This window comes from Pollachius pollachius (genome assembly GCF_949987615.1).
Source record: "Pollachius pollachius genome assembly, chromosome: 11".
Lineage (NCBI taxonomy): Eukaryota > Metazoa > Chordata > Actinopteri > Gadiformes > Gadidae > Pollachius > Pollachius pollachius.
In genome coordinates this window covers 4,321,595-4,334,144 of record NC_136944.1, presented here as the reverse complement: position 1 = coordinate 4,334,144, position 12,550 = coordinate 4,321,595, and the positions used below count along the sequence as shown (strand labels likewise).

The 12,550-nt window shown below is 48.6% G+C and overlaps 1 protein-coding gene across 1 annotated transcript; it reads left to right on the top strand.

Annotated features, from left to right (window-relative positions):
* Positions 1-7,041: 7,041 nt before the first annotated feature.
* LOC307083112 (neuronal pentraxin-1-like) lies at positions 7,042-12,328 on the top strand (the record flags this gene model as incomplete). Its single annotated transcript, XM_079746921.1, has 5 exons — positions 7,042-7,518; positions 8,387-8,600; positions 9,354-9,598; positions 10,138-10,317; positions 12,107-12,328. 5 exons carry the CDS (start codon positions 7,042-7,044, stop codon positions 12,326-12,328), a joined length of 1,338 nt encoding a protein of 445 aa, XP_079603047.1.
* Positions 12,329-12,550: the final 222 nt, after the last annotated feature.

The window sequence follows — 12,550 nt, the reverse complement described above, 5'->3', positions numbered from 1 at the left end:
TCCTAGCCACCTGAGATCCTTTCCACACAATATTTCTTGTGCTTCAACGCTCCCTAAAGTAATACTTAAACTCATATTAATGCCTTCTCTGGGCTCCAGGAACACTCAAGGTGGGCGAGCATGAGGCACAAAAGGTCAATATGCACCTTATTCCAACTACAAAGACCAAGAAATGTAGCCTTATTATAATATTATATATATACATATATATATATGTATTTAACAGCATTAAATATAATATGATATAAAGAACCGTACAACGGTAGCACTGGCTTGTCTTCGTGTAGCTGGTTCCACTTGACTCACAGTCTCTTTGACAAAAGAACAAAAGCCAAAGAAGCTTTTCCTGCATGATGTATGCTCACTGAACCTCAACATCCTCCAGCTAGAGTCCGGCTCGTCAGCGAGGGGAACCTCAATTAAACTATGGTAAACGGTCCAGCTCTCTGAATCACGAGCCGAGTCAGAGGAATACTGTGGGACGTCTAATCGCGCTTCGCTGAGCTCTCGTTCAGCATCTCCTGATTGTGGTTAATCAATAACGACTCCTACCCGGCCCCGCCCGACAACACTGATTGGCCAATAGGGAGCGGCTGGGCGGGAACTTGTTGACCTGCGTCCAAACTTCCACATCTCTCGCTCGCTCTCTCTCAGTCAATTCAGGAATGGTTAAGAGAGACATGGTTTTGTGAGTCAGAGTTAGTGAGGTGGTTCCTGAAAGAGGTGAAGAGCTGTGAAGCTAGAGGAGGAGATGGCAGGGATGTCTCTCACACCCCCCTGTAGAAAGAGACGGCGGCGTGCTGCATTCTGCTCCTCCTGTCACTGCCACAGCACGTGGAGATGATCGTGTTTCCTCCTACACAGCACTCCCTCTCCCTCTCCCTCCCTCTTCCCCCTGTCCCTCTCCCTCTCCTCCTCCTTCAGTCTCCTGTTCCTCTCCCTCTTCCTCCCTCCCTCTCCTTCACTCCCCTCTCCCTCTCCTTCTCCCTCCGTCCCTCTCCCTCTCCTCGTCCTTCAGTCTCCTGTTCCTCTCCCTCTCTCCCTCTCCTTCACTCCCCTCTCCTTCTCCCTCCGTCCCTCTCCCTTTCCTCCTCCTTCAGTCTCCTGTTCCTCTCCGTCTTCCTCCCTCTCCTTCACTCCCCTCTCCCTCTCCCTCCCTCCGTCCCTCTCCCTTTCCTCCTCCTTCAGTCTCCTGTTCCTCTCCCTCTCCCGCTCCGTCCTTCATTCTCCTCTACCTGTTCCTCTCCCTCTTCCTCTGCCTCCTTCACTCTCCTCTCCCCTCTCTCTCCCCGCTCACTCTCCTCTCCCTCTTCCTCCTTCAATCTCCCCTCCCTCTCCCCTCTCTCTCCTCCCTCACTCTCCTCTCCGTCCTTCATTCTCCCTCCTTCTCCTCCCTAACTCCACTCTACCTGTCCCTCTCCCACTCCCTCTCCTCTCCTCCTCCCCCTCCCCTGAACTCCTCTCCTCCTCCCCACTCTCCACATATGTTCAGATAACAACAGATGTCGAGGCTGTGGTGACTCACCCAGAGACCACGTGGTTTACAGACAGACTCCAGTGAGGAGGCTGATACCTGCCTCTGTACAAGTGTGGAGATGCCACCTTAAGATATGTAACTTACTTACCATACTCTCAACTGCATCGTCATGATCGTAACCATATAATCATAACATCTTTATCGTAACTTCAAAATCAAAACAGTCTTCCTTTCAAAGTTTGCCTCAACCTTGAATTGTTTTAATCTCGCAAAGAATTCGGCAAATGCTTACTCTTATATACCAGGCAGAACCTGTAAAACTGAACATGCCAAGCCAAACATACTAATCACAAATGCTAAACAAAAAGTTGCTAGGCCAAACATACTATTCCAACGTGCTAACCAAAACATGCAAGGCCAAACCTTCTACTCAAACATGTTAACCAAAACATGCTAAGCAAATCATAGAAATCAAAAAATGCCATCCAAAACACGCCAAGCAAAGCATACTACTCAAAGCACAGCGTGCCAACCCCGCTACCCAAAACAGATCAGAACACGGCAGCTCAGACCCATGCGGAGCGCGGCGGTCAATAACAGCATCCATTTAATTTTGACCTCGTTATTAATATCGCTGCTAATAAAAAACAACAGGACGACCGGGAGAGGTCAACATTCGGGCTCATTAGCCAACCTCCCGCGGTCATCGTCGCTTAGCACCCGCTACAATAAGCTACGCTAAGCTTAAAGGTGCTACGCTAAGCTACGCGGCGACGGGGAGGGCAAGGTGATCTGGCAGCAGAAGTAATAATCAACATGTGAAACATGAGGCCTCTGGCGTCCAAACTCTCTGTCTCTCTCGGAGAATACAGAGTGAGATTGAATATCCAATACCCCGGCTGGTCTGCGGGGCGGGAGAGAATGTTTTGATGTGTGATTCATAAAGACCCCCCCAGGCTCCGGGGCGGCGGGCCGGGACTTTTTTTATTACAAAACAAACGCCCCCAGAATGATGCGTCATGGTTTTATTAACGGCAGAAACGTTTGCTTCCAGCAGATCTGGAATCAGAGCTATAGCGGCTCTCTGGTGACCGAGAGGGGGGGGGGGGGGGGGGGGGGGAGAGAGAGAGAGAGAGAGAGGGAGAGAGAGAGAGAGAGAGAGAGAGGGAGAGAGAGAGGGAGAGAGAGAGGGAGAGAGAGAGGGAGAGAGAAAGACAGAGAGAAAGTAGTGAAAGAGAGAAACAAAGAGTGAAAGAGAGGATAAAAGAAAGAGGGATCGATAAATATGAGAACATAAAAAGTGTTTTACATAGAGTGAACAATAAGTGGAAAGAGTGGGAGACAACGAAAGTGTAAAGAAGGAGAAATAGAGATAGATTAATTATGTAAAAGAGGTTATTTACAGATAGGGGTGAATACCCGTATATTGCGCGAGGAGGATAAGCTATTACTACTAATGTCCGTGTGTTGATTAACCTCTGGTGGATTGTATTATTTCAGTCACTTGACATTTCCTGTTCTCTGGAAAGTCAAGTTTGGGTGACCCCAAAATGGCAACTGATTGTTCACAGTTAAGCTCCAGAGATGATAGCTCCAGGAAGGAGAAGACATACTTCATAGTTAAGTCGTCGCTGTTGTTGTGTCACCAAAGTGAATGTGAAAGTTCTGCCATGTTTTTGCCCTACCTTCCACACAGAGCGATCATAAATCGATCATAAATCTACCCCTCCTCCCTCCATCCATCATACATCTATCAACCTCTTCATCCACCCATACTGTCCTGGGCTGTAAGGCTGTATCACACACACACACACACACACACACTTACACATTCACGCGCCCGCACACACACTCACTCACAAACACGCACACTTACACACACTAACACTAACATACACATGCTTGCACACAAACACACACACAAACACACACACCGATTCCCTTTTGCAGCCGCGATAATCTGCGGCTGCATGGTTGCATAATGCAGGCTCCTCATTCCATCTTACGCTACTTTGGGAAACAGGAGAGGAATAAGGCAAACAATCCCAAGAAATCTGCTCTCCGGGATTTCCCCTCATAGTCACGTCAGCTCTGTGTCAACTCAAGCTCCACAGGGGGCCCGATGCAAGCCCTCCTCTACACACCGAAGAACGACGTGTGTCATGATTAATGAGTGGAAGTGGAGGGTTGAGGCTGGCCTCCGCCACCGGAACTTCAAGCTTACAAGGCGGCAATTCACCCGCAGAACGCAGAGGTTGACGGAGAGCTCATTAGAGGCTGAGAGCTGAGGTGTTACAGGGAGCTCCGGAACATGTCATTATGGAGCAGGTAGGGATAGGGGGGAGAGGGAGGGGAGAGAGGGAGGGGGAGGGAGGGGGAGCGAGAGAGAGAAGGGCAGGGGGGGAGAGGGAGAGAGAGAGGGGGAGGGAGAGGGAGAGTGGTGAAATAGAGAGCGAGAGAGAGAGAGAGAGAGAGAGAGAGAGAGAGAAATCCAGCGATGAAGAAAGAAAAAAAAGAGACTGAGTAAAAGAAGGAGAGATTGGGAGACAGCGAGAGGAGAATGGCAGCAAAAAAAGTGAGAGAAAGAAAGAAAAAGGAGATTAAAGAGTGAGAGAAAAGAAGCAGGAATCAAAGAAAGAGGAGCAGCCGGAGAGAGGAACCAGGCAGGGTGCCAGCCCTCCAGATTACCTCCACTGATCTCTGCTGGGAGACGCTGCTCTCCGCGGGGTGGGGGGGATGGAGCCTGGCCAGGCGGGCGGGGCCCGGTCCCTCCCCCCAGGGCCCGGGACGGGGTCTGGACCCTGGGCAGATAGGGCCAGGCTCTCAGCGTGACTGATGAGTCTCTCTCCTGTGTGGGCTGCCATCACGCCTCACCACCACAACACAGCACAACACAACACACCACAACACAACAGCCCGCCCAGGTGATTATTAATACTAGTTATCCATGCGCCGTGACGCATGATGAGGAGAAAGGCGTCGTAAAAACAAAAAGAAGAAGAACAACGCCTTCTTTTGGGGGCCCTGCTCGATTTCCAGATGATTCACGGTGAACTCTTGACAAACAGAATGAGTCGTTAATTCACCAGGAGGAGGGGGGGACGGCTGAAGAGAACAGGGCAACCTGGTGAATGTTGTGCGTTTTTCTGTGTCTTTGTCTGTGTGTGTGTGTGTGTGTGTGTATGTCTGTGTGTCTTTGTGTGTTTGTTTGTAGGAGGAGAGGAGAAAGAGGTGAACAGAAAGAATAAAGTATAATCGAGGTTGCTAAGGAGAACGTGAGGAGGAGGAGGAGGAGGAGGAGGAGGAGGAGGAGGAGGAGCAGAGAGCTCCTCTCTAAACTCAGGGCTATTGTGGAGCTAGCTAGCGTGGGAAGCACTTAATTCTTAATGAAGCTAAGTAGGCTCCTCAGCGATGGCGGTTGTTTTGTCAGCGGTAAGTCGTCGTGTCTGAGAGGGTCGAGGGTGGAACGAGCCACTTTACGTCTCCGGCTGTGTGGGCCTCGGCTCATGTCCAAATTAAAATGTGACTATGCTCATTTTCATTAACACGTTTGTTAAAGCTGCGGTAGATCATCTATTTTGGAAACTTTTTTTGGCCATAAATGTTGAAATTTTCACAAACACAAAGAGCTTATTGTTACCATACAGACTGTTCTAGCAGTCTTTACGGTTACAACAGAATACAAAGGAAGATGTTATTGTTAGCCGCGGCTAACTCGAGATGCAGCGGAGTGATTGGTTGATCATATCTATTACAAAATTCCATCTTCCTGTAAAGCAGTTGGGGAATCCTAACAATAGCTTTAGTCGGTGATGGGCGATAGACTCGTCTGCTGAAAGCTGTGGTTGTGACTCAGAAGTATTCAGGTATTCAATCACAAAAGTGTTTGGGCTTCGGTCCCTATGGGCCTTGAGCTATGGGCGTGTACTTTGAATGTGTCGTTGAATTGATTTGATTTTTAAAAGGTTCCAGATTCCTTCCTTTCATATTACAGATGACGTCGTAGAGTGAGATAATCTGCTTTGAATGTGTGTTATTTGGTTTCTTTAACATCCACTCTAGATAAACTTTGAGAAGTTAGTAGGAAGTATTAAGCAATTGATGAAAAATACCTTTACGGCTAATCGTTCAAAAGTGGAATTAAAGCTGAAGCAACGCAGGGTGGTTAATCCACACGGGCATGTGACGTTGAGCCCAAACCCTGCACTATACTGTTCTGCACATCATTACAATCATTTGCACAGAAACAATACGACTAAAAATTAAAACAAATTCAATGAATTCACTGAATTCAACAGCATTCAGTGAATTGTAAGATCACGCCAAGACACAAGAAAATAAACTATACAAGGAAATAAACACATATAGAGCCAAACTAAATAAAAAGATAAATGATGAGTTGAATTCCCAGGTCACACCATGAAACTGTTTTAATTGGTTGAGCACTAGGCTATGTTATTATTGTCTGTGTTCGGATTCAGGAAATCTCCAAAAATATGAAATAAAGACAATCCTTGTTTCAGCTTCAGCTGGCTCTCAGTAATGAGCACACACACACACACACACACACACACACACACACACACACACACACACACACACAAACACACACACAGACACACGCACACACAAACACAGAGACACACACGTTCAGTGGGCCTCCTCAGAATACCAGTCGTTTATTGGGCAGACACTGGTACTTCCAAACCTCAAAAGCCTCCCAAGTTTGTATTTCTTCAGTGCTATTAGTGGTATACTTTCCCTCAATTCCCCGTCAACAACCCTCAGAATTAGGAGAAACCCATTCACGATAATCTGAGCCCAATGTTTTCCTCTTACTTTACCACCCGTTGACTAACTGAATATGAGCAGACTTGGCAACAGAAACAATGTGAATGCTTGTTGTGAATAATGGATGGCAGCACCGGCGCCTACAGATGGATCCAATCACATCAGCTACTGAATTATTGAAACGATAACAACCATATTTCTATGGATCACCGAAACACAGAAAACATTAAATGAGAAGAGTGAGAGGCAGAAAGGTGAGAAAGCGTGAGCAGAACAGCTAGTCAATAACGTTTAGGCTCTCAACGCCAGCAGGGACAATCATTTGACATTTTACCGGCCACATGGAACTCAGCCTTGCCGAGGCTGGATGGAACCGACAACTCTTCAATAGTCTGACAATTAAAAATTCACCAGGCGAGAAACGGCAGGCGGTACACGGGGAGGGAGAAATTGAGTCTTGAGTCCACGAAAGTGCGTGCGTGTGTGTGCGTTTGCGCGTGCGAGCGCGTGACGCTGCCGAGAGGATTACAGAGAAGGGAAGTGCGGCTCCGCGGTGCTCTCTCGCCGTGACGCAGCGGACAGGCGCCTCTGCGCAGAAGCCCACGCGCGCGGTATATAAACGGAGGGCGCGCGCCGCGAACGGGGACAGTTCCGTGGTGCTGAAAACCTGCGCGCTCTTCACACCGCGCTCTGCACCGCAAACACCAACAACAACCAGACCCCGAAACTTAACCCACCGGACGCACCCCGGCGCGAGGCGACTTCGCGCCAGCATGAAGCTCGCACGGGACAGGATGTACTGGAGACTTTTTCTGTTTTCCTCGCTTTTGCTCGCGGGGACTTCGGCGCAAGGAGGACAGACGCAGTTCATCTGCACGAGCGTGCCCAAGGATATGGACATATGCTCGGCCACGGTGCGCAACAGCGTGCCACCGGCGGCGGCGGCGGACGACGACCTGAAGACCACCGTTCTGCAGCTGCGCGAGACGGTGCTGCAGCAGAAGGAGACCATCATCAACCAGAAGGAGACCATCCGCGAGCTCACCTCGAAGCTTTCGCGCTGCGAGAGCCAGATTGGCGGGGGCGCGGAGCCCGGGGGCGGCGGGGACGCGCGGGGCGGCCGGAGGAAAGACCCTGCGGGGGGCAGTAAGAACACCATGGGGGACCACGTGTCCCGCGGCCCGTCCGATACCCTGACGCAGCTCGCGCAGACTCTGCAGTCGCTGAAGCAGAGGCTGGAGAACCTGGAGGTACAGCACGCGCTCACCGGCTGATTGACCCGTTAAACTGTCAGGTTAAGTTGGCGCGGGACCCCGAAATGAGTGTGCGGTGCTACACCGCATCACATGTAGGATCAAGATCCACCGGGGGGTTAGATCAGGTTTATGCTGTAACCGGTGAAACCTGTTAGAAACAGTTTTTCGTTTTGACACTTAAACCGAAACTCTAACGTCCCCTTTAATGTCCCCTTTGAGGCAGACTTATTGTCTCCTTTAATGTCCCCTTCAACGTCCCTTAAACGTCCCCTTTAACGTCCAGAGCTTCAAGCCAGCGCCTTTTTCAGATTTTTGTTTGAGCTGCCGCATGATCCCTGGCGCGAGAGCTGTTCTTTGCGCTCATTAATCCCGCCATTATCTCCCGCCGCCCTCTCCCGCGGATTATTTACCGATCACTGTAAATATGTGACGTGCACGCGCACCAACATCTGATGCACGTACGTGCGCGCCTCCTTGAATGGAATGCATTTATAAAGCGCTCTTCTAACATGCGGCCACTCAAAAGCCCCTTACAATACTTTTTCACATTCACTCATGCATGCACACATACACACACGTGTCAACACATTAATGGTTGAATGTTAGGCAACAGCCGGCTCGTCTGGAGCAGTCAGGGTGAGGTGCCTTGCTCAGGGTCACCGCGACCCTCCGCTAGGAGGAACCGGGGATCGCACTAGCATCCCCGGTATGAAGTGTTCCTCGGGAGCCGTTTGGGTTCAATACCATGCTCAGGTACACCTCGTAACTCCGCTCAGTGGGAACCGGGGATCGAAATAGCAACCGTCTGGGTACAAGTCAACCCGACACCAAACGAAGTGTCTTTCCCTCTCCCCGGTTGCAGCAGTTCAGCCGGAGCAACAGCTCGGGCCAGGCGTCTAGCCTGAAGGACCTCCTGCAGACCAAGATCGACGAGCTCGAGCGTCAGGTGCTGTCGCGCGTCAACAGCGTGGAGGAGGGCCGGCAGCCCGCGCTGCTGCGCAACCAGACGGCGCAGCGGGGCCGCGTGGAGACCACCCTGACGTCCATGCATCAGAGGATCACCGACCTGGAGAAAGGTGTGTGTGTGTGTGTGTATGTGTGTGTGTGTGGGGTGGGGGGGGGGGGGTGGGGGGGACGGGGGACGAGGGGGGCCTACCCCGGATTTAGCGAGTCAGTAATGACATTGATAACCTAATTAAACGCAATTAACTTATACGATTCAATTAAACATTATAAGACTTGTATGGGAAAATAAATGAACGACTTTTATAAGAAATAAAAAGCAAGAAAGGAAAAAAGTGAAATAAACAAGCGAAAAATTTATAATCAGACGAATTTTATAAAAAATAAAAATCAAGAAATGAAAGAAAGCGGAAGGAGTAAAAACATAAATAGATACATTAAAGTTGATCAGTTATGAAATATACCGCCTGGTGTATGCATCGATGCATCGACAGTGGGGTCGATGTTTGTGTTTATGTTACACAACGCAGACGGAATATGCGTTGTGCAAAAACATATCCCGTTAACCAGAAGGCTTTATTGACTATAAATCCTCCAATCCGCTGATATTACGCAGCGTCAAATAACACAAATATATCACACACAGGTTATATCAGCCGATTGCGTGACTTATAAACTATAAAGCGTGCGAGTTTAGGATATAATTTGTATCACACACATGTTTTGTAACACAAACATCCTCTAAACCCGCACGCTCTATCTTCTATAAATCCTCAAATCCGCTGATTTACGCAGCGTCGACGCTGAAGAGCGCCAAAACTCCAGGGAATCAATCCATCAATCTCCAACTTTCTTTGCCGTTCCAGGACAGCGAGAAAACCGGCCGCTGGACAAGTTCCAGCTCACCTTCCCGCTGAGGACCAACTACATGTACGCCAAGGTGAAGAAGAGCCTGCCGGAGATGTACGCTTTCACGGTTTGCATGTGGCTCAAGTCCAACGCGTCCCCGGGCGTGGGCACGCCCTTCTCCTACGCGGTGCCGGGCCAGGCCAACGAGCTGGTGCTGATCGAGTGGGGCAACAACCCTATGGAGCTGCTGGTCAACGACAAGGTAGGGCCCTGTTTCGAGTGGTTGGCTGACGATAGATCGATTATCAACGTGATGTACCTGAGGGATTACGCATTGAGAGTAGGCCTTCCACATTGCGGACGGTTTAAAGGGATCCGTCCGGCGGGAGATAGGCGCGGACAGTGGTGGTGGGCCGTCCATCCATAGGGGCGAATATGGATGAAATCCAATTATTTAATATCTATGTAATGTCATTAAATAGGCTATATTTTCAGTGTTGTCAAATGCACTTAGCTTTGTGTTTGGTGCAATACCTTGTTCATATTGTATTTATAATTAGTTTTACGTCACTCAAATGTTATCACTTTAATACATTTTTTTATTTTGTGGGGTATTTTGTTTCCAAATACTGAACATTTCATAGATATTAAGCTATTCAGTTTCCAACGTTGTATGTGTTTTCCTTGATATAAATAAAGACATTTCAGCCAAAAAACTGTTGCAGAAATGGCACAAACTGGTGCATACAGATTCACCAGAAGAAGCATTAATTGAAGAGTTCAACGCTCTAACTCGTGCAGGTCGCGAAGCTGCCCTTCATCATTAACGACGGCAAGTGGCACCACATCTGCGTGACGTGGACGACGCGTGACGGCGTGTGGGAGGCGTTCCAGGACGGAGTCATGAGGGGGAGTGGCGAGAACCTTGCCCCGTATCATCCAATCAAACCGCAGGGATTACTCATCCTGGGCCAAGAGCAGGTAATGCTCCAGTTTCATTTAATGCCTTTTAATTAGATTCTAATTTAAGTACATATTCTTTATTAAATTATCATTAATGAGTTTCTTAACGTTTTTTTCTTGGTAACTTCTGATTGAGTTTGTAACTTTCTAGCTCCCATTTCACGTTTAACTGCTCTGTTGAAAGATTTTACCACCAAGGGAAATTTTTTAAACGTCACCCAGTCTTTAACATGATTTATATTAAAAGCTATCAAGCCATTTTTCTTGATTCAATTCACTTTTTATTGCCCATCAGGCTCATGTGCATGTGAGAGATGGGAAATGAAGATAATTGAAAATTCTTTATAAAACTACTTTTTTATAAACTCCCACCAGACTTCACATGACTCCACATCCTTCAAATAAAAATAACCAAACTGAAGGACGTTCTTTCCGATCAGAGGCCTCAGGAGAACTCCATAATTTAGCATAAAGATAATTTAACATATAGATGGACACATGCCTGACTGCCAAATCATACTCCTACATCCATAGCCTCCCCGATAAAGTTGTGAGCCGCAGCAGAGATTCTGAGCACGACGGAAGTCTGCAAAAGTCACAAATACATTGACATCATGTGACCTTAATAACGCGAAGAGGATGTGTTGCACGAAGGAACGTATACTCAGAACTCTTCAATGACCTCGGACAGTGCAGCAGGTGTTACAGAATGCCTTGTGTAAAAACAAACAGAGCGCTGACTTCTTTTGTGCCAAGGATTATTCAGTTGATTAACAGGTTGAATTCAGGTAGAGAGCCATCCTAAAGTGTGCTCTATGCATTTTGAATGTTTATGTTTATTTTTATTGTCTGTTTGCATTAGTTTGTCATTTTGTCTATCATTTTCTGAGTCTATATGTACTTGTACTTATATGTGCTAATATGTTTTTTAAATGTTCCCAAATGCAAGACAAATTCCCCTTGGGTCAAAAAAGCTTTATCTATCTATCTATCTATCTATCTATCTATCTATCTATCTATCTATCTATCTATCTATCTGTAAGATAGAGGAGACCGTTATCTGTGGCGGTGCCCCTTGTGGGGTACAGCGCTCACACTGAACCCTGTTGGCGTCTGAGCAGAGGTGCACTCTGGCCTCGACGATGAATGTTCCTACCATCTGCCTGTTCCATGGGCTCACACCACCTGCCTGTTCAATGGGCTCACACCATCGGCCTGTTCCATAGGCTCACACCATCGGCCTGTTCAATGGGCTCACACCATCGGCCTGTTCCATGGGCTCACACCATCGGCCTGTTCCATGGGCTCACACCATCGGCCTGTTCAATGGGCTCACACCATCGGCCTGTTCAATGGGCCCACACCATCGGCCTGTTCCATGGGCGGATGATGAGATTGGCCACCCTGAGCGCCACCCCTGCTCTACCCTGACCTATCAACAGACTCCATTGCATTTACATTCAGGGCATTTAGCAGACGCTTTGATCCAAAGCAACCTGCAATAAGTACATTTGTCAGAAGAAAGAGAAACAACAATGTATTGCTGTCTCTACAGTAAAGATGTTCATAGAAACAAGTGCCAAGCACTCAAAATCTCTAGGTTAACCCATTCCCTGTATACAACAAAGATAGCTAGGGTAAGATGCTACACAAGTACTATTTTTAAGTGCCAAGACTCACAACATACAATAATTGCCTAAGAGGGGTGTGCGGGGTTCAGGGGAGGCTATGCAGAGTCTAGGTGCATAGCCTTCTTAAGGTAACTTTCCATCCCTGTTCTAACTCCTCTTTCGCCTGGTCTCTGCAGGACACGTACGGCGGCGGCTTTGACGCCACTCAGGCCTTCGTGGGCGACCTGGCGAACTTCCACATGTGGGACCGCAAGCTGTCGGTGGGCGAGATCTACAACCTCTCCACCTGCAGCAGCAAGGCCCAGGTGGGCAACGTCTTCTCCTGGCTGGAGACCAGCCTGGATGTGTACGGAGGCGCCTCCAAGTGGACATTCGAAGCCTGCCGCCAGCTCAACTGAACCGGGGCCTGACCCCTCGACTCAACCTCAACTGACCCCACGACACACACCCTCTACCCTCCTGGGGGTCTGACCAGCCAATGAGGACATGGGGAGGGGGGGGGGGGGGGGGGGGGATATCAAAGCCACCGTTGTCATGGTTACCCACAGTTGAACAGTTTCACCTTTTGACAGTTGGACAGTTGGACGGTTTAACTTTTTGACAGTTGAACAGTTGGTCAG